This window comes from Misgurnus anguillicaudatus, chromosome 5 (genome assembly GCF_027580225.2).
Source record: "Misgurnus anguillicaudatus chromosome 5, ASM2758022v2, whole genome shotgun sequence".
NCBI classification, from domain to species: Eukaryota; Metazoa; Chordata; class Actinopteri; order Cypriniformes; family Cobitidae; genus Misgurnus; species Misgurnus anguillicaudatus.
In genome coordinates, this window is record NC_073341.2 from 18155299 (window position 1) to 18178363 (window position 23065).

Here is a 23065-nt window from a genome sequence, read left to right on the forward strand (position 1 = left end):
GTTCATCCACATTATGCATCATTTTAGTTACATAACAGCATCTTTAATAAAACAATTTTCCTCTCACAGAAATCAGTGTCTCTGGCCATGAAAGTCAATCCCTGAATTTATATAATAGATTATATGAGGAGCTCTGATGCAAAACCCTTTAAATGCATCTGTTTTCTTGTCTGTTTATTGCTATTTTCGTTCTATACTACTGCCAGCATGCACAATCACAGTCATTTTGTGTAATGGTAACATGCAATCACACATCCTCATGTTAAAATGACCATATTTCCATTAACCCAATAAGCACTACTGTACAACAATGGAAATGTAATATAATACAGGTAGCTCCCCTCCACATATACTGTAGGCACATATTCAATCTCACCTCTTCTCTACACACAAAAGCAATAAATAAGGCTGGTAAAAATAGACACTGTGGTACCATTTAGTAAGAAACGGGCACCATTGATGCCAATATGAAACAAAATTTTTCCTAATAATAAGAAAAATAAAATACACAGAATCTTTGTGCATTGTAGTCTGTGCTGACTGTTAAGCTTAAAGGAAAACACCACAGTTTTTCCAATATTTTACTATGTTCTTACCCCAAATCAGACGAATTAATACACACCCATCCCTTCTCAATGCGTGCACTCAATCGCTGCACAGCGCGCTGTGAATGTGCCAGCATCTAGCCCAGCCCCACTCATCCCCCAGGATCCAAACAGGGATGAACCCAGAAGCCACCAAACACTTCCATGTTTTCCCTATTTTAAGACTGTTACGTTACACAAGTAAGTATTGTGGCGATAAATGAAACATGGAGTTTTTTTTAGGGGATAAAAAATGAGAACTATATTGTTTGGCGGAAGAGCACTTAGTTTGCAGCACTTCGGCCTCGGCGCGCAGTAACATCATCACTTCTGACTACTCCCCCTCTCGCTTAAAAGTCAGTCAATATTACTGCGCCCGATGTCGAAGTGCTGCAAAAAATCTTTAAAAAATCGCCCCGTTTTATTTTGTATGGTGGCTTCTTAATTCATCCCTGTTTGGATCCTAAGGAATGAATGGGGCTAGGCTAAATGCTAAGACATTCACGACGCGCTGTACAAAGATTAACTGCACGCATTGAAAAAGATAGGTATGCATTAATTCGTCTTAAGTTGAGGTAAGAACATAGTAAAATATTTAAGGAACGGTGGCGTTTTTCTTTAAAGCTGTAATCAATAACGTTTTTGTTATAAATAAACAAAAATTTGTTATTGAGCAAGCATGCTCATGACTCCTTACACAATTCAGCTTATAATAATGATTTATAACAGTTTGACTTTACTGTAATTTTCAACCCACAATGAAGAAAATGATTCTGCCAGTAAATTGCAATTTTATGTTTCAAACAGTGAGGCAAAAGTTTAAATTGCAGCATTAAATAAATAGTTCACCCCCAAAATTGAAAATTGTTTTATCATTAGCTCTCCTTTATGCTTATCCAAACTTGACTCAAACAAGCAACAACCAATGAGGTTTGTTGTTGATCAGTGTGTCACCCTATTTGATCTCAACACTTTTTACTTTAAAGGTGCAGTGTGTAAAATTTAGCGGTATCTGATGGTGAGGTTGCGAATTGCAACCAACGGCTCAGTCCACTGCTTACCCCTCGCTTTTGAAACGCATAGAGAAACTACGGTAGCCGCCACCGGAAAAACATGTCTTCAACTGAGACAGCTTAGTAAAAATGTTTGTCCATTATGGGCTTCTGTAGAAACATGGCGGCACAAAATGGCAGCTTCCATGTAAGGGGACTCTCTGTGTATGTAGATAAAAACGTCTCATTCTAAAACAATAAACACATAACGGTTCATTATAAAAAGGTCTTTATACACCCCTGAAAATATAGTTTTGTATATTATTTTGCATTTCTTTCAAGAGATCCTTTAAAAAATTACACACTGCACCTTTAAAGTAAAACGTTGATATTGAAACAAATTCAGTCCTATTTATTATACAAAATTATTGTATCATTCCATACATTTGAATATATCACCAGAGTCAGATTATTTTTATACTACTATTTTGTCATTTTTGGTGTATAGAAGTTTTGGACCCCATTCACTTTCATTGCGTGGCCATTCTTATATCTAAAACATTTTCTTATATCATTTTTTTTGTGTTGCTGTTGTCCGCACAGTTTGCAATGGGATGGTGGAAGAAGTGATTCTTAATTTTTGGTGAACTGTCCCTTTAATGTTGTATTTTCCTTAAATATACATTAGATGATCCTGGCTCTTGACTGAGTCACTAAAAGTCCACAAATAACAAGATGCATTGTGTTCAGTAACCTGCAGGATAGCCACCTTTTCTGGGGTCACATTCAGCACATATTTTGTCCCCTTGACGCACGACTGCCTGGACCACTGCTCCTGGGGTCATCTCCAGTTGTGTAATGTGATTCTTTTGAACCAAACCGTCAAGAATGCTCTGTAGCACAAATGCAAAAGTGAAAAATGAATAATTTACAGATTAAATGAAATTTTCATTACGTTTACAAGCTTTCAATGTTTAGTATCTCACCTGCTCAAAGTTCTGCTCCACCACGGTCATGTTGGGGTTAAGTTGATTGTGAACTCTGGGCTCTGTGATGGCTTTCTTCAGATCATAGTTAAAGAAGAGAGAGTTTAGAATCACCTGTGATGAGAAAGACATGAGAGGTGAAAAACATTGTGTAATACTTATGAAATAATTGTGATTTAATAATAATTAAAAAAAAATTCACAGAAAACTGGGAAATCATACAGAAATGATCCTAAGCTGCAAACAACGTCAATTTAATTCAATTGGCATTTGCCGTACAAATATTACTTTATGTTGATCAAAAGTTGTTGGTATTTATGGTTACCAGTGCTGTGGCTGTCGTGATTTTTGTCCCACCTGAAGCCCCAACCACCATTTTGACTCTGTTGTTTTTGTCAAATATTATAGTGGGACACATTGAGGAAAGGGGTCTTTTACCTTGCACAGAAAGAGCAGACAAAAGCAAAATGTTTGAACATTCCTTTAGTTGAATTTTAGCTGTAAAAGTCTACATTTATATTGACAGTATTACTAATGGTTAAACATAACGTGAATCATAATGTGAATTTTGCACCTGGCTGAATGAAGTTGTTGGGTGAAGGAGGAACCCCGAAGCCATTGGTAATATAAGGTGAACTGAAGTCGTCCATCTCATCATTAAAGATAATGCCGGTTGAGTGTGACATCACCTTAGAGCCAAAACTAGAAAAAATGTACATTATACATTTTAGTTCAAATGGTCCCTATAATAACTTTGACTAAATATAATAGTTTTTTATTGAATATCTTTGTTTTCCAGTGGCGGCCGGTGACTTCTTTTTTCGAGGGCGCTTGATGCGAAGTTCGTCACAACATGTGTGTAGCCCGTCATGTGTGTGGTTCCTTTTTTCAAAATATTTGTTCTGCGCATCCAGAGATCCTGTGTACATTATGTGTCTTGTCAAAATAAGTGCCTGCTGCAGATGCGTCTAAAGGGTTTATAATAAAAGAGACGCTCGCGTTTGCTAGATATTCGCTTAATCTCATGCGTAACCAGAGATTACAGCGTATCTAGCGTGTATTTTGTGAACGTGAGCGTCTCTTATATCATAAACAGTTTTGACGCGTGTGCAGCAGGCACTTATTTTGACAAAACACGTGATGCACATAGTATCACTCAACGTGCAGAACACATATTTTGCACGAGCAACACACATGACACTTATTTTGAATTTGTGCCCCTCGGATGAGCAGTCACGAGCCGCCACTGCTGTTTTCCCAGTCAGAAAAATCAAAGTGAAAGCATTCATTTACATGGACCATCAATCACTCTGTGTTTATCTTACTACAGGTTAATGGTGCTGGTGGCCGCCACTGCGCTCCCGTCCTCCGCGATGACTGACAGATGAGCCGTGCCATGGTCATCAGGTACAAAGTACTCCGGATCATAGTAGCTGTCTTGATGAGTGGTGTCATCTGAGATCTTACTCCTGATGTTGTCTGCAAAGTAGTCGGAGGTCATGTTTTGGATGAGCTGCGGATGGAGATAATCAAAACAAGATTTACAAGAGGCGACCGAGCTTGCAGATGGGTGAGATGATGATAACCTTGAGAAACTAATAGTTGTTACTATGAAGAGCTCTTATAGCCACTTCACCAGATCTTGAGTAACACTCGATGGGATGAGGCCAACCTGGAGTTGACTCGACAGAATCTTAGAGGTGGCTGGCTTTAATACCCATAATTCAGGAAATCCAAACTTGTATGAATAGCTGAACTCACGTCAGTGATGTTGAGGTAACGTGGGTCTCCAAGTCTACTTCTCTTGGCGTATGCAAAGCGAAACGCCTCTACGATACGATGGTACGTCAAAGTTTTCTTCTCTGACGTGGAAACACTGCTGTCAGAGAAGTTGTAGCCTAAAAAAAGAAATGTTTCATCACTTTTCTTTAGTCTCTTTTCTTATAAAAATAATCATATCGTTATATATGCTAGCTAGGAGTCATACAGTGGTGTGACAAAGTGTTGACCCATTCCTGATTTTTCATGTTTTTGCATGTTTGTCACACTTTAATGTTTTAGATCATGAAACAAATTTAAATATGAATTGAAGATAACACAAGTAAAAAACACATGCAGTTTTTAAAAAGTGAAAAAGTTATTAAACCTAATAACTGGTTGGGCCAACCTTAACAGGAACAACTGCAATCAAGCGTTTGTGATAACTTGCAATTAGTCTGTTTCAGCGCTGTGAAGGAATTTTTTGCAGCCACTTTGCAGGGTTTTCGAGCATGAACCGCCTTCTTAAGGTCATGCCACAGCATCTTTTAGAGGCTGTCTACACCTGGCACCAAGATGTGCCTTCGTCGATCGGATCACAAGTGGACGTCGTTAATGCCAGGTGTAAACGGTGTTCAAAACGTTTTGAGCTCGTCCACTTTCGACCACTTTCAACCACATCCAGAGGTGGTTGAAACCATTTTCGATCGGATCGCTTTGGAGTTGCGGGGAACGCACATGTGGTTGAATGCGTTCGAACAGCCACACGCGACCGCCTTCTCTCCGCCCATTTATCTAATCTGAGGTATTAAACACAAGTTTTACGTCTTTTTTGACTTCTGGCGTGGACATTCGGTGAACAGCGCTATTTTTAGCCTTTCATTGATAAAACTAAGCGGCTGATCTCCGTAGTTTCGTTTTGAAAGCGTGTGAAAGTTGCGCGATCCTATTTCATCAATTGCGCTGAAAATTCAAAGAAAGCTCTTACATACTCATGTACAAAACACTGTGCAGCATATTTACTTGCTAAACAAGCTGGCACTGCGACATAATGTTAGTTTGCGTCCATATAAACTCATAATTACTCCCGCTCGGGTTTGAATGACAGCAGAGAGACTCGCCCATCGTCTCACAGACCACCCCCTCACAGTATTCAGCACAGAAGCGGTCGAAAGTGGACAAAAGAGACGGATTTAAATACCAGGTGTAAACGTAATGTGTCTCTCTCGTCCACTTGTGATCCGATCGATGAAAACACATCTTAATACCAAGTGTAAACAGCCCCTTAATAGGATTAAGGTCAGGACTTTGATTAGGCCACTACAAAGTCTTCATTTTGTTTTTCTTCAGCCATTCAGAGGTGGACTTGCTGGTGTGTTTTGGATCATTGTCAGGCTGCAGAGCCTAAGTTTGCTTCAGCTTGAGGCAGGGGCGTTGCACAAGATCTCGGGCCCTATGCATAGGCAGTCCTGATGGGCCCCCATGCCCCACCTCCATAATATATTCCAGACTTTTCAAGGGCCCTCTCTTTTTTGGGGCCCTGGTAATCAGTACTGGTTTTACCCCCAGTCCGACGCCCCTGGCTTGAGGTCACTAACAGATGTCTGGACATTGTCCTTTAGGATTTTTTGGTAGACAGCAGAATTCATGTTGCCATTTATCACAACAAGTCTTCCAGGTCCCAAAGCAGCAAAACAGCCCCAGACCACCACACTACCACCATCATATTTTACTGTTGGTATGATGTTCTTTTTCTGAAATGCGGTGTTACTTTTACGCCACACGTGATGAGACACACATCTTCCAAAAAGTTCAGCTTTTGTCTCATCAGTCCACAGAGTATTTCCCCAAAAGTCTTGGTGATCATCAAGATTTTTTTTGGCAAAACTTAGACGAGCCTTAATGTTCTTTTTGCTCTTGAAACTCTGCCAGGAAGGTCATTTTTGCTCAGTCTCTTTCTTATGGTGGAGTCATGAACACTGACCTTAACTCTTTGGATGTTGTTGTGGGGTCTTTTGTGACCATTTTGGACAAGTCATCGCTGCACTCTTAATTTTCATAATTTTGGTCGGCCGGCCACTCCTGGGAAGGTTCTTCACTGTTCCATGTTTTCGGCATTTGTGGATAATGGCTCTTACTGTGGTTCCCTGAAGTCCCAAAGCTTTAGAAATGGCTTTATTACCCTTTCTAGACTGATAAATCTCAGTTACTTACTTTCTCATTTGTTCCTGAATATCTTTGGATTACGGCATGATGGCAAGCTTTTGAGGATCTTTGGGTCTACTTCATTTTGTCAGGCGAGTCCTATTAAAGTGATTTCTTGATTCTTAATTATGAACAGTTCTGGCAGTAATGCGGTCTGGGTGTGGCTAAAGAAATTGAACTCAGGTGTGATAAACCACAGTTACGTTACGTTTTAACAGGGGGGGCAAACACTTTTTCACACAGGGACATGTAGTTTTGGTTAGATATGAATAACATAAGAAATCTGGAGGGGGGCCAGCACTTTTCCACACTACTGTATGTTATGTTTTAATGGCTGAGGGGCAAGCACTTTTTTACACAGGGCCATGTGGGTTAGGATTTTGTTTAATAATAACCTTGATTTAAAAACTGCATGTTGTGTTTACTTGTGTTATCTTTGATTAATATTTACATTTGTTTGATGATCTGAAACATTAAAGTGTGACAAACATGCAAAAAAATAAAAAATCAGTACGGGGTAAACACTTTTTCACACCACTGTATGTGACCTACTTTATGCAATATGTAATAATAACATTACATTATCTGTTTTAGATGTACAGTGGATTACAAAATTCAGAAAGTTTAAATGAACACTCATGCACAACATGATACTGCTTGTCTTCATAAGTATAGTATCCGCTCATGTTAATTCATGGTTGACAACATGCTGACGTAAGTGACTTGGAAAATGAGGGTTATTACACAATCAACTAATTCAAAAGTGTGCATTTTCTCTGAGAACGTGTCCACTCCACAGTTATACATAAGCTACCTGGTCACCTGTTAAATGTGCTGTCTTAACCTTTACAGTAAGTATGATGTAAGTACAACCGCATGTGCATTCACCCTGCTTATTAATACATATGGGTATTAAACAGAAGGTGCCGTTTCTTTGAAACACATTTATTGGAGGGTTTGCCTGGTAAGCAAGATTGACCCATATGAGTTTAAAAGGCCCCTTTCTTTATCGAAGGTGATTAAACAATATTAGTAGTACAAAAAGTTAATGTTTAAGATGGTGGGTAAAGGCTTTGGGTTGAGCACATTCTTGAGGTAACATTACCCAAATAGCATTGACGTCTTTTCCCTGGCAGTGCCAAATTAGTCACATGACATTTACAGGATCTGTATATGAAACTGAGCAACATCCTTTAAAATACAAAAGAAACCTTACAGATTTATCCAAATGCTTTATATGTCTTTAATACCCACACACTCCTACAGTGTAAAAAAAATGCAGTATGAAGTTTAAACAACTTAATTTTGCAAGTCAATTCAACCTACTTTTTTAAGTTTTGTCTTGTGAATTTGACATAACTTGAAATTATTTAACTTAAATGGTTAAGTTAATGTAACATAAAAATATATGTTGATATGATCATTTTTTTACAGAGAAAACATCAGACTCACCATCCACTATATTGAGAATCAGTCCGAGTACAGGTCCACTGGATGGAGCGTCAGGAACATGGATGGTGTACTCGCCCACCTTTAATTTTAACGGGCTCTCGTTTAACACTGGCTTATATTCCCTGAGGTCCTCCAGTGTTATGATCCCACCTGCATTATCAGCAACAAAGCCCTCGGGTTGATTTGCATTTTTCATTAAAATGAGATAATAGCTGACCCTAAGAATAAAGGGTTTAAAAGAAATCATGCAATGACCTGCGGCCTGGATATCCTCTACTATATTCTGGGCCATTGACCCGTTGTAAAACACATCCGGCCCTTCTTCTGCTATCTTCTCATAGGTGTCAGCCAGTGCGGAAAAACGAATAATATCATTTTCCTTCAGAAGGTTTTTGTTTCTGTCACAAAAAACTTCACTTGAAAGCAGAAAAGAAGAAATGCAAGATCAAGATGATCAGTTTTATCAATTAAACTGAATCTAGTAACAATGATTAATATAGGGGCGGTTTCCCGGACAGGGATTAGACTAGTCCTAGACTAAAACATTTTTAAGAGCTGTCCAAACTGAAAACAACTTGCACTGACATATCTTAAAATACATCAGGGCCCTTTGTTTTGCCTTAAAAATGCATACAGGTAATGTTTTTAGTAAGGCACGTTTGTTAAAACTAGTTATATTTCCTAATTAAACTAAGGCCTAGTCCTGGATTAAGATAATCCCTGTCCGGGAAACCACCCCATAGTGTAATATAAGATTGTGCACTCTTAAAAATGTTGGGTTATTTTCAATGTTGGGTATAAAAGAGCCAAACCCAGCTGCTGGTTTAAATTAACCCAGAAAATGTTTATAATTGACCCAACACTGGGTTTAAACAACCCATCATACAGTAATAACACAACAGGTTGGCTTCGTCCCTTTTTGACCTAGCATTTTTTTGTAGTATTACTGACTAGTTTGGCTGATTCACAAAAATACATTCTTACCAAAATGAAACATCATTCAGAATTGATTCCTTGTTCTTTGCAATGGCTTTGGCCAAGGCCCCGCCAACTGGAAAACCATTGCGTGCCAACTCTATACTGGGCTGAAACAGTTCCCTCCATGGCAGCTTTCCATGTCTTTTGTGTGCCATCTCATAACCGCGGATTTCTCCTGGTATGGCTATAGACAACCCTCCTGTTTTTGAAACAATATTTATTTTGTGAAAATGTTTTATATTACTTTGTCCCCTTAGTACTGCCCTCAAGTCCAATGGAAGTTGACAGAAAATAAGACATGCAAGTAAATATTTTTATTATGCGCATTTTCAGTCCACATGTAATTTTGTGTTCCATAACACTGTAAAAAACAAATTAAGTTAAACAATTTGTTTTTATAAGTTATGTCAACTTATCACATTACTGACTTGCATAAACAAGTTGTTTTAACTTTATGCTTCATTGGTAAGTACCTTTCCTTGACAGCTGGGTATTATTACCAAACATGTTTTCTGTAGCATTCATTGGAGCAGTTTCTCTGGCATCAATCGTTTCCACTTTTCCTGTGGGTTAAACATGAAAATTTCCAACTTACTATTTCACAAGACTGTAACACCTTAGGAGGAAATTTATATTTAGTCATCATTACTTTGACCTCATAAGGTTGTGATGACCTAGTAGTTATAGGTGTAGTTTGCTAATACCAAAATTGTTAGTAATTTAGAAAGAGTGTCGCAAGAATTGGTAAATATATATATTATTATGCTGAGTCACAACAGTCAAAAGGAGACTGGAAACTGGAAAGGATGTGAATCATAAAGATTTTTTGTTGTAGGTGGTGTGGAGGAGTTATTGCATCTTCTCAGATTTCACATACATCCTGGAGCTTGATAGAGCATTGGAATTGCAACACCAATGTCATGGGTTTGAATCCCAGGTAATACATTTGGTTATAAAATGTATGTTGTGTAAATGTTAATGTTATACCTGTTGATGCATTATATATGGTGAAGAACAGCCCTCCTCCGATACCCATGCTATGCGCATTGAACAGCCCGACACACAACAGAGCAGCAATAGAGGCGTCGACAGCTGATCCATTCCTCTTCAAAATATCCCTGCACACATACAGTACTGTGTAAATGATACATGCATACTATTGACTTACAATGACCCTCATTACGCCTTCACTGGTCAAGCATGGATGCAACACAATGGGGTTTCTGGACTCCTACCTTCCAATCTCCGAACACTTCCCGGCGTCTGCCGCCACGGCTGCTTTAGTGTAGAAATGATTGGAGGAACTGATAAGTCGTTTATTCCTGAACCCCAAAAATACTCCCAGGAAAAATCCCACGGCAACCACGAGCAAGACCACCAATCCAGCAACAACCGACTTCTTGACCATTTTCCTGAATTAGTAGAAAATGCAAATAGAGAAGGTCTAATATGACAGCATAGTTTTAAATGTAACATTTATATTATATTGTTACCTGCAACCCTTTATATATTATATTAATACAGAAAATCCAAATCCATGGCAACATTATGGGTTTATTGTGAGAATATATAAAATGATCTTGAAGACATACACTGTAAAAATTATTTAAAAAAAATCAACATATATTTTTATGTTACTATATGTTATAATGTTATCAAAAGTCAAAACTTAAAATAGTATGTTGAATTGACTTGCATAACCAACTTTATGCTGCATTTTTTTAACAGTGTAGAAAGATAGATTTAATAAGACTGTTATTATTACATACCTTAGAGATGGAGCTATTACTCTGGTCCAAAGATTAAAATCCTGTATTCTGTATGTACCAAGGCTATATAGGATGTTTACCAAGAACAGATATAAGCTGTGTGCATTATAATTTAACTGCAGAGGTTGATATATCAACCAGGTCCCAACCTTAAGTGATGATTGGCCAATCATAGAATGATTTTACAAAAACACTGCGTACATAGACAGGTATTACTCATCTGTAGTTCCCACATCTGGTTTTTAAAGGCTTAAAAGCTTACAGAGATCAAATAATGTAATCTTGTTCGGAAAGCCTTCACCTCACCATTTTGCAAATGTCAGAGATTGAATCTGTTTCTGTTTTTCACACTGAAGGTTAAATATTTAAAATGAATAGAAGTCATGACACACAATAAAGAAGTAATTTTTAAGATTCAGATGACATTGACCATATGAACTCCTGCACACAAGGTTGTATTTCCTTAATGATGCTTTCCTGATTGTAATGGGAGGATTCTCAACATTTTTCATTCATGCTGAAATAACATGAATCATCACACTCCAGCGTGATTTATTATATCATTACAGTAAAAATGATACGTGACATTGACTTTTCACAATGCTTATTTTTGCAAAGCATCCACTGAAAAGTTGGAGAAGAAGGGTTTATTCAAGACCCTCTTATTTTTAAACTAACAGCAGAAAATTGTAAGACCTTATCACAGTTACAGGATAATACATGTAGTTGTCAAAGAGCAAAGTTACGTAATGTTACAAAAAAAAATAGTCAGTACTTTGTTACGCAGGACCAGACACATAAAGCATCATGAGGTCTGTCCAAAACACCTTTTGTTCCATCATCCAAAATTCAATGTGAACAGAAACTGTGATTTATCAGCGTTTGTCTGTATAGCTCCTGTGTGTTAAGCGTTGTGCAGGATTTATTAATATGTCTTGTCACCCAGCAGTTCCTACCTGCCATGAAACCTAAATTAATTCCTGAGAAAATAGATAAAGAGTGTCTTTAAGAAGAAAAATGTATGTGTGTATGTATTTGTCTATACTTGTTTGGGACAATTTTTGTTTTTAAATTACAACATCACAAGCTTGCATAACATCAAAAGCAACTTGTGTGAACATTTTAGGTGGCCTCGGTCCATAGATATGTATAATAAAGGCTAGATGTGTTATGGCAGAGTCTCTAACGTCATCACAGGGCGCTCGCTCACTCGTAGCATTGTGTTTTAATGATGAATGTACTTTTAAATGACAAAAACGTGCTACATTTTTTACCAATTTTCAAACAGTTTGGTTTCTTACGAACGTTATTAGCGCGGCTATAATTCTGGATGCTTTAACATGTTTCATTAAATTATTATTTTTTGTATAAGTATGCAGTGTCATGGGTACATCTTTGACGTTTATAACAAACCAAACCGTTTGAAAATCGGTAGAAAATTAAGCAACTTATGGTCATTTCAATGTACCTGCACCATTAAAATTCAATGCTACGAGTGAGCGAGCTGCCTGTGGTAAGATGGCCGCCAAATGCGGACGTTCCACTCAATTGGCCAGCAGCGCAAGACTTCTAGCCTTTATACATATCTATGGCCTCTGTCAAGGAAAAGCATCCTCAGAGGAGTTCTCTATTTTGTTTCATTTAGATTTAAAATTTTGGGCGAACTATCCCTTTAAGATATTAAAGAGTTCTCATTTGTGATTTTTCTTTCTTTTGGGTCACTAATAGAGTAAAACAAGTGTGTGTTTGTGTGTGTGTGTGCGTGCATGCGTGCGAACGAGTGAGTGAGTGAGAAAGAGATGAAAAAGTGAGAAAGATTATTAATCATCTGCTTAAACTTTGAGATAATTGATCTGGAATAGTATTACAAGTGTGATAATGCAATTTATAAATCACCATAATCTGATTATCCCTGATTAAGCATTTGGCAAATAAATATCTAACAATACCCACAATTCCTAGTTGAGTGTTTATATAATGCTAATGCCTATGAATCTATATGTCAGTTTGAAACAAGTTTGGCTCTGCAGTCCTGCTGTGGTTCAGCACCGAAAAGCTAATAAATAATCCTTGCCCATGCACCCATTTAAAAAGCTTGCATAATCTCTCAGACAAATGGGATACAAATGCATTCATTTATTTGGTTTAATGTACAATTATGTTCAGATGTTTAATGGGAGCAGTATAATTGGACAGTCAGACTAATTGGCCACAAACAATCATTGATTAACTGTGGCAGCTTAGACTGCACTTCATTTCATAACCATACATTTAATTCCATTAAAATCTCACAGTGCACAAGCATTAGCCACATATAAAACAAAACAGCTCATATATGTTAGTAATGCTAACATACATATATATAAATATAAATGTAAACATTAGGAAATAATTGTATAGTCTTTTCATCTATTATATCACTTTGGACAAATAATGTAAATAATGTTGACATATAGTAGCTTATACTCTCGGAAATAAAGGTACAAAAGTCGCCACTGGGACAGTACCCTTTCAAAAAGGTACACATTTGTACCAAAAGAGTGCATATTAGTACTTTATAAGTACCTATTGGCAGTTATAAGATACATATTTGTACCTAAATGGTACATAGCTTTGTAAATTTTTGAAAGTGGTCCTCAGTATAGTATAGTAGGAGTGGTAAAACAGAACCCAGACGCAGACAACAGATGAACACAATGACTTTTATAAAAAAAAAAAAACAAGAGGGTCAAACAACAAAAACTTTGTAAAAAACACACAAGACAGACTAGACAACCCTAACAATAAACTTGACATTAAACCTTAACTAAATACTTGGCTTTAATTTATAATTCACTAGCTACAACAAGACTTACATTAAACTTCAAATATACTAAACAGACCAGCACGGGAAGCAAACAGAAGGGCATTAAATAAGGGAGAAAATCAAGAGGGGAACAAGTGACAATGAGGATACGATAATAAGGTGATTAACAAGGAAACGAGGGGGCGGAATCAGGAGATGAGACAGGGAACAGCACATGGTCAAAGTCAAACAAACAACAATGACCTTGTGCTACACATGAATATCACAATCTTGACACCAAACTAGAACAAAACTATGACCATAAAGCCAGGATCGTGATAAGTAGTGTGGTATGGTGTGGCGTACTGTTTGTTAATTTGCAATTTAAACATTGTTAATTTGTAGTTATAAATGCAGAAATAATTGTTTTATTCCACAAAATAATTTGTAAAGAATGTATTTAGGCCTCGCAGATACACACGGGTACATTTTATCTATACCTAAATACATATTAGGACCTTTTTAAAAGGTAGGCTACCATCCCAGTGAAAAAAAGGTAAAACTTCTGTACCTTTTTTCTGAGAGTGTATTAGAGTTTCCTCTCTATATTTTTGGGGGTTATTTGGGTGCCATTTGTGTCTCTTACATGTGTAAATAAAGATAATTACAAAACAGTAACTGAATATTTATGTATTTTCTATGTTATCAATTCTATCTATATTTGTATTTTCATATATGTATTGTATATATGTAATTATATATATATATATATATATATATATATATATATATATATATATATATATTTCAAGGATAGGTTGTAAAAAAGTAGCAATGCAGGTTTAGTAGCAATGAGATTAATCTAGATTAATCTCATACAAAATAAAAGTAATTTTTTGCATAACATATGAGTTTTTGCTGTGTGTAATTATTATGTATATATAAATACATACGCATTCATGTATGTATTTAAGAAACAGTTACATGTGTATATACATTTATTTATATTTTTATAAATTCTATATTATATATAAATAAAAAAAACTATATATATAAATAAAACATTTCTTAAATGTATATATGTGTGTGTGTGTGTGTGTAAATATACATAATATTTACTCACAGCACAAACTCATATATTATGCAAAAAAAACTTTTATTTTGTATGAGATTAATCTAGATTAATCTATGCCCAGCCCATATATATATTGTTTTTTTTACCACATTTTATTGGGTCACAATTTACTGATATATTGGTACCCAAAAGGTTCTTGAACCAAAAAATTTTACTTCTATGGCATCCCTGCGAAAAAATAAACCTTTTAGCAGACTGCTGCAATTGAATTATTTATGAAAATTCACTTGTTGTTTGACACGTAGCACATCTTTCTTTTTTGCATGTGGGGCACATACACGAAACAGCGCCGGCCAATGGCAGGACAGTGTTCTCCTGTGATCCACGCGTGGTGCTGTGGAGAGCATCACCACATGAATACTAACCAGAGCATGAGACGGACTCGTCCTGCTGACAACAAACACAAACATCCGACAGTTGGTATCAGAAAAGAAACCTGCTATTTGCGCAGCACCGTAAAGCTACATCTTTATATGTGTCGTTGCATGAAGTAAACAAAGCCAATTGACTACGCGCGCGCACGTCCGGAGCTGATCGAGTAGTACGTGGTACCCAAGTTGAGACCGATGTGGAGACTGCTGGGCGTTATCGTTCCCGCTGCTATGGTTACACCGTGAGCGGTAAGAGGATCGTGTTTAAGCAAAAAATTGAGATTTTGTTGCAACAGAAACCATGGGCTCCAGGCTCAGCCGTCAAAACAGTCTCGACAACGAGAATTTTTCAAGAAGGAGACGAAAGCATCTGGACAGCACGGGGGAGAGCGAGCAGAGGGGAAGCCGCGGCAGCGCCGACTTCTTGTTTACATCCCTGATGCTCAAACCGGATAAACTGCCAGGGATGCTGAGGAGGGCAAACCCCAGCCCCTATGTCAGACGAGTCGCGTGGGTTCGAGAGATTCAAAAGCTCCTTCGAGGGATGAAAATAGAGGAGGCGACCGATGTACTTAGACTGTTGAGAAAGGTGAGAGTCTTGCTAAACATGTGCATGTGCAGCTACAACACACGCATGTGCATGCAGTGCACAACTACTAAATGTTAGTGAGAACAGACAGCACATCATTTGCAAATACTTCACGTTGAACATTGCAAATGATTAAAATACTGTAAACAAGGTGAAATGTTTACTTTGCATAAGTCACATTGATTGGGTTTTCTCTCAGGCATACATCTCAGATAAGAATGGTACATCTGTAGCTGCAGTGGGTCACCTTGTGCAGGAAAACATTTGTTGTTTGTTGTTGACACTCTGCACTAATGCATATTGCTAACCTTTAATGGATGTTTCTACATGGGGCATTTGTTCTGTCAGTGTGACCCATAAACTGAAACTCAATGCTGTCAATAGAGGAGCACAGAGACAACTGACCTCTGATGACAAAAAGAGAATGGATCAGGTCAACCGAGAGAGAGAGAGAGAGAGAGAGAGAGAGAGTGAGAGAGAGAGAGAGCGAGAGAGCGAGAGAGAGAGAGAGATTAAATTTCTAGATGAATTAAAATACCAAATGGTTTCTGTAAGGGTTTAGAGAATATGAATTATTATAAAAACAACATAAGTCGATGGAAAGTCCTTACCAAATAGAGGTAAACAACCACAAGAATTGTAATTTAGTGACATGATTTTTTAACATTTATAGCTAAAGTGTGTAATTTCTGCACCACTAACATTTTCATCTGTAAGATTGCTGTGTTTGTGGCCTTTTAATGCATTCATGAATTTGAAATGGCGGTACATAAAGGAGCACATTTATTGACTTAAAAATATATTATTTTTATTTCCCTGGAGCAACAAGGAAGGCTGACATTTTCTCCTGTTGTGTTTAAAGTGTTGATTTGAGGGCAGAGCTTATCATTTGCTAAGTTTTTGTTAAAAAAACCTTTTAAATATCATGTTAGCTGCGTGAAAACATGAAATGCATGAGGAGCTCAGATGCACCTCCATCAATAAATCTGATAATGATATTAATAAAAAAAAAATCTTTCTCGCTCTCTCTCTCTCTCTCTCTCTCTCTCTCTCTCTCTCTATCTATCTATCTATCTATCTATCTAACTATCTATGTGGCTATACCTTCTCTTTTCCAGAAAGCTCAAATGCCATGCTGTTGCGTTCCTCATCCAAATTGGTCCCTGTTGATTTTCATCTGTTGTTTTCATAAAAAAGCATCTGCCAAGAATATAAATGATCTTGTGCTGGCTGTAATATAATTGAAATTGCAATATATCTCTATAAAGTTCCTATACCGCAACTGAGACAAAGATATGCCCTCTTTCAAACACTGCTAACATTTTGCAAAAGACAAATATTTTGTACAGGAGCTAAATGGTTTCACATGAAGATTGTGCAGAGCTTATTTGTGCATCAGATAGAGAGGTTTTTGCTAGGGATGCACGGATAGGATTTTTTGGGGCCGATACCGATTTAAACAGACAACTTCTGGCCGATACCGATGCCGATATTAAACACTTGTATACAATTACTATAGAGTTGGTCTATTAGCTAGTTTATTTCTGCATCAAATTATTTTTACTGAACATGGATTGGATCTAATTAACATTCAACTGACCAACATTATAAGAGAGGCACAAATAAAGCTAAAAAAAATATAATAAGACAGCATGACAACCTTCAAAGGTGGTTTTTGCTATCCAGCATTTCTTTTATTAACAACATTAACAAATTTTTTACATATAATGGATTTCTTTATGCAATTAATTAATTAACAATCGGTATCGGCCTTTCTCGTGCTATTGCCGATATGCCGATGGTTTCAAATGCATAAAAAATCGTCCGATAAATATCGGCGGCCGATACATCGGTGCATCACTAGTTTTTGCGGGTCATTCAACAAAATGGGTGCCATTTGTGTCACTCGTATCAAGTGTAAATAAGAATAAATATAAAATAAAGTTTCTTCATTTTTCTATATCTTTATTCTTAATTTTATCTACATTTATTACATACATTTTTGGATTATTATTTTTTTACCTGCTCCACCCCCTCCAACCTCTTATTTATATATACGATGTTTGAAAATAAAATCCCGAAATGTTAACCCTGTTACAATTACTGTAATTTACATTAATAATAGTTTACCTTAAATGCTTGATCATTTCAAATGGATGTTTGTATAAAGGACCTAGACCCCATGCAATGTCATAGTATTGTAAACTCTTAAAGGGGCCATGGCATGAAAATCTACCTTTTTCCATGTTTAAGTGCTATGACTGGGTCCCCAGTGCTTCTATCAACCTAGAAAATGTGAAAAAGATCAACCCAGTAACTTAGTTTTGGTAAACCATTCTCTACAAGCACATGAAAAAATAGGTTGTTGAAATGTGTCTCTCTTTATGTTGTCATAAGGAGCTCTTATTATAATACCACCACCCCTTAATCTGCACTATCCAACCACAGCACTGCCATTTATTGCAGATAAAAAGAGAGAGAGAAAATATAATTCACAGCACAATTGAGTTCCAATTGCAACAAACCACCATCATTGTGATCAGAGAGGCTGTTTGCGCTTGGCATTGGCATGTGTTTTCGTCGATCGGATCACAAGTGGACGAGAGAGACACATTACGTTTACACCTGGTATTTAAATCCGTCTCTTTTGTCCAGTTTCGACCGCTTCTGTGCTGAATACTATGAGGGGGTGGTCTGTGAGACGGTGGGCGAGTCTCTCTGCTGTCATTCAAACCCGAGCGGGAGTAATTATGAGTTTATATGGACGCGATCTAATATAATGTCAGTGTCCACTGCTTGTTTAGCAAGTAAACATACTGCACAATGTTTTGTACGTGAGTATGTAAGAGCTTTCTTTGAATTTTCACTGCAATTGATGAAATAGGATCGCGCAACTTTCACCCGCTTTCAAAACGAAACTACGGAGATCAGCCGCTTAGTTTTATCAATGAAAGGCTAAAAATAGCGCTGTTCACCGAATGTTCACGCCAGAAGTCAAAAAAGACGTAAAACTTGTGTTTAATACCTCAGATTAGATAAATGGGCGGAGAGAAGGCGGTCGCGTGTGGCTGTTCGAACGCATTCAACCACGTGCGCGTTCCGCAACTCCAAAGCGATCCGATCGAAAGTGGTTTCGACCACCTCTGGATGTGGTTGAAAGTGGTCGAAAGTGGACGAGCTCAAAACGTTTTGAACACCGTTTACACCTGGCATTAACGTCGTCCACTTGTGATCCGATCGACGAAAACACATGTTAATGCCAAGTGTAAACAGCCTCAGAGTTTGCACTTCATCCGCTCATTTGCATTTTAAAGGACACACCCAAAACGGCACATTTTTGCACACACCTACAAAGTGGTTATTTTAACATGCTATAATAAATTATCTATATGGTATTTTGAGCTAAAAATTCACATATGTGCTCTGGGGACACCAAAGATTTATTTGACATCTTAAAAAAATTTTATGCCATGGCCCCTTTAAATCCCAATACGTAACACTATTACCTTTTCAAACCCAAATAACACAAGGAGAATACAAATTTATATCACTCGTACAAAAATGTACTTTATAAAAAACCATGATGTATTTTTACATTAAATTTTACATTAGCATAAGTACAGCATCCCAGTGGGTCAACAGAGTATATTAAGTACAAAAGGCCATACACATCAAGACCAGGGCTCGCGTGACCCGTGCCAACAGCATATTTTCCATGTGCCCTCTCCTATCATGTTTTCACTCGTTCATATAATTTCCCTCTACGATGTGTCTTTTGCAATCCATTTGTTTTTTCCTGTCCTCTTCCAGCGTCTAACCCTCCCAGGACGGGCTGTTAATTACATTGAGAATTGTACATCCCGTAGCAGAGAGCATTTTAATCAACACAGAGAGACAGTCTTGGATACCACTGCTGTGACAAGCATGTCACTTGAGACCCACGGTCAGGTCCTTTGTGTGCATCCCTAGTCTTTATTAAGGCTGTCTCGCATTATCAAGAAACAGAGAATTGAAAATGGGTCTTATTATGTTTCAGAGCCACTATCAGAGTCTAACACGATTAAAGTGGACTTTGATGGGGACGATACGGCTATATGGAGATACGTGCTGCAGACAGTACTGCTAGTGAGCTCACTGTGATGAAAACCTCTTTTGGCGTACAGGATCTAGAGATAGCGGCTAAAGGGACTGCGTCTGAAAATAAGTTGACAGCCATACTCTGACGCAGTTGACTGTCACTCCTTTGTGTTGTAACCCAATTTCTTTCTTAAAAGCGTTATTATTGATGTTATGGAATGTTTGTTTACAGGAATTATTTTTATATCCTAAAAAGGTTTTTGTTATTGAGACTTTTCCTGCACAGATCAGTAGTTAGAGATGTCTGTCATTGTATAAACCCCTCCCCTTTATGTGCATGACTATGATACAGTATGTCTTGTTCTGTTATAGGCGGGCATAGAGTAAGCTTGAATAATCAAACCACTGCTGCCCAATAAAATAAATGTTCTGGGGTGATCTTTTATCGACAGGTTCACACACGCTTACAGGTACAGAGTGACCGCTGTGCTCTCTTTTCTTTGGGAAGTGTATTTGATATTCAGCACATGATGGGATGAAAAGAGTTTAGTGCAGAAAAGATGAAGAGAGTCAGGGACAGAGAGGTGGGTTGGTGTGGGCGTTACCTTCCTTGCAGCTAAACACATTTAAACATGCCAACTCCTGCTGCGCTGAGTGCAAAGACCTGTACAAATCTGAATAAAAGCATTTGGTCTATGAATATTAATAACCCGATGGAGGCATTTACACGACTGTGTTACTAAGTCTATGGTATTGTGAATGTGAACACCTAAAACCTGCAATTCCAGAGCTTTACAAAAGATTATGTTATGAGTACAACCGATGATGGACTTTTTCCCAATGCAGTTATTGAAATTTCAAGTGGCTCTTTGAAAAAAGACTTGCTAGCAAGAGGTGCTTTAATAGACTTATATATTGCAGTGGCCGATATATTTTATTGGCATCGGCTGATAAATCTTTTTAATCAACCAATAAATCTTTCTGTTCCTTAAATTTGTTGTTTGCAATGAAAAGACACAACAATGTGAAGCCAAAGTCTGACAGACGGTAAAATGACCAATCATTATTCACTTTATAATGTGAAGTTGCGTTGTGTTACACACAAAAACACTCCGATGTGCAGCAAAATCTCAAACAGTACCGTAAGATGTCATATGCACACTTGCACAGTCCTTACAAAGGGTGTGTTTATAAATATTTCACCAAAAATGTCTCATTTTGTCTTATGATTTGATATTGGCCTCATATCGGCCACACTGCTTTCCCAATTTCAGTATTGGGATCAGCAATCAAAAAAACCCACATCGTTGGACCACCACTTTAAAGGAAAACACCACCGTTTTCAATATTTTACTATGTTCTTACCTCAACTTAGACTAATTAATACATACCTATCTTTTTTCAATGCGTACACTTAATCTTTGTACAGCGTGTCGTGAATGTGTTAGCATTTAGCCTAGTCCCATTCATTCCTTAGGATCCAAACAGGGATGAATTTAGAAGCCACCAAACACTTCCATGTTTTCCCTATTTAAAGACTGTTACATGAGTATGGTGGCACAAAATAAAACGTGGCCATTTTTAAGCGAATAAAAATGAGAACTATATTGTATGGGGGAAGAGCACAGTTTGCAGCACTTCAACCTCGGGCGCTGTAATATTGACACAAGTTTGAGCGAGAGGGGGAGGAGTCAGGAGTGATGACGTCACTGCTCCAAATGCCGAAGTGCTGCAAACTAAGTGCAAACAAAAAAAATGTATACATTTTTGTGTGTTCCCTGGCTTCGAACCCATGACCTTTAGGGCTGCTAACGCAATAAGCAGAGCACAAGACTTATAGCATGAGACTGATAATATTATGTGTTGTCTCTGTGTCACTTTGTTTTCAGGATCTTGGTTTGGAGGGAACGTCACTAAACGATATCCTCTACAAGAACTCAGCCTTTCTGAATCTTGTTGACCCCATATCTCATGAGCTGCTACTAAGCCTGGCCAAAGACATGCAGTGCCCGAAAAAGGTGAGTTGCTGGGTTTCATTTCAATGTGTAATTTTCTATGCTTTGCTAATTTGCTATACTATAAAAATAGTACTGATATATTGCAGCCATCAAACGGGGCTCACAAACAGTTTAGCATTCCACTTTTGACTAACTGAATGTCTATTCTGTGTTTGACTGGTAAAGGCCTGTGTGCAGCTAGTGTGCATGGATGATAGTGTCTGCTAAAACAATTCAAAAAGACTTGAATCATTAATCTTTGTAAGGAGATTAATGCTCAAGTTTCAAAGGTTTGAAAGATAAAAAAACAGAAACACGTTACAATAATGTTGTATTTGTTAACATTAGTTAATGCATTAGGTAATGTAAACTAACAATGAACAATCTTTCTACAGTAATTCATAATAATTTTTTAGTAATGCATAACCAACATGAACAATTGTATTGGCATTAACTAAAATGAATAAATGCTGAAGAATTATATTACATATAGTTCATGTTAGCTAATGCTAATGCATTTACTAATGTTAACAAATACAACCTTATTGTAAAGTGTTGCCATAAAAACCTATACTGCATTATTTTAGTGGTCACAACAAGCTCAATTCAAGCAAAGCAAGACATTTAGAGAGCAATTTCCCATGCTGTGAGAAAACAAGCAGTGTTTTCCTGAGATTAGATCACAGTGTAGGATTTTTGCAACTCAGGCTTACTCGCCATACGTACCTCTGCCCACATTTCTGCATAACATAAAATACGTTGCTCCGGGTACATATCGCTGTGTCTTTCGGTTGGAGTGTCCCTAGACCTGAGGCGTTTGGTTTCTGTCTGTTTTTTTACGCAGGATTTTTAAAAGATTTTTTAAAGCCCCTATTATATTGCTAAAAATAAATTATTTGATTGGTTTGTGGTTAAAAAAACAAATTATTTTTCCCACACCGTACATTATTGTTGCTCCTCTTTGCCCTGCCTCCCTGAAATGCGTTGATTTCGTACAAAGCTCATTGTTTTGAAAAGGCAGTGTCCTCCAATTGGCCAGCTAACCTGTCGTCAGCCCGAAATGTGATGCTTCTTACCCTATTTTGAAGATTAGCTCTCAAGCAATACTAACAAGAGTTAATATCGTCTTAACTATGATTCTCGACTGACTGACGTATTCCTGTGGGCGGAGTTTAGTCAAAAACCCTTTTATTGCGTCATTCATTCAAGAAGTAAAGGGCTGTAGTCCAAACTGGCTGTTCGCTATAGGATTTGAAATGGGACTTCTTTTAAAGAAAATATATCACCTGACAGTGAACTTTGAGCTTTATCACTTTATTTATGCTAATACAGTAACATTACACATTAACTAAAGTTTGAAAAATGCGATCAGGAAGAACATGACCTT

The 23065-nt window shown here is 37.4% G+C and overlaps 2 protein-coding genes across 2 annotated transcripts in view; one reads left to right on the forward strand and one right to left on the reverse strand.

The window, feature by feature from the left end:
• Positions 1-1121: 1121 nt before the first annotated feature.
• On the reverse strand, positions 1122-10875 carry ggt1a (gamma-glutamyltransferase 1a). Its single transcript, XM_055169242.2, has 13 exons — positions 10725-10875; positions 10191-10367; positions 9943-10073; positions 9429-9518; positions 8962-9154; positions 8233-8393; positions 7978-8127; positions 4324-4460; positions 3888-4075; positions 3137-3264; positions 2888-3000; positions 2563-2676; positions 1122-2469 (listed from the first exon to the last, which is right to left on the reverse strand). Exons 2-13 carry the CDS (start codon positions 10361-10363, stop codon positions 2323-2325), a joined length of 1725 nt encoding a protein of 574 aa, XP_055025217.2. The 5' UTR covers positions 10364-10367; positions 10725-10875; the 3' UTR covers positions 1122-2322.
• Positions 10876-14933: 4058 nt separating this feature from the next.
• lrrc75ba (leucine rich repeat containing 75Ba) overlaps positions 14934-23065 on the forward strand; it is a 28705-nt gene continuing 20573 nt past the window's right edge. The window contains exons 1-2 of the mRNA XM_055168891.2: positions 14934-15604; positions 21571-21699. Of these exons, the coding sequence (XP_055024866.1) occupies positions 15317-15604; positions 21571-21699 (417 nt within the window). The 5' untranslated portion in view covers positions 14934-15316. The remainder of the gene's footprint in view (positions 15605-21570; positions 21700-23065) is intronic.

What these genes read in the sequence shown, in the direction of transcription:
- ggt1a (XM_055169242.2), bottom strand. Translation starts at nt 10,363, where the DNA reads ATGGTCAAGAAGTCGGTTGTTGCTGGATTGGTGGTCTTGCTCGTGGTT. An exon ending in CATATATAATGCATCAACAG is followed by an intron (nt 9,519 to 9,942) that starts GTATAACATTAA and finishes TTTAACCCACAG; the next exon opens with GAAAAGTGGAAACGATTGAT. An exon ending in TGGAGCAGAACTTTGAGCAG is followed by an intron (nt 2,470 to 2,562) that starts GTGAGATACTAA and finishes TTTGTGCTACAG; the next exon opens with AGCATTCTTGACGGTTTGGT.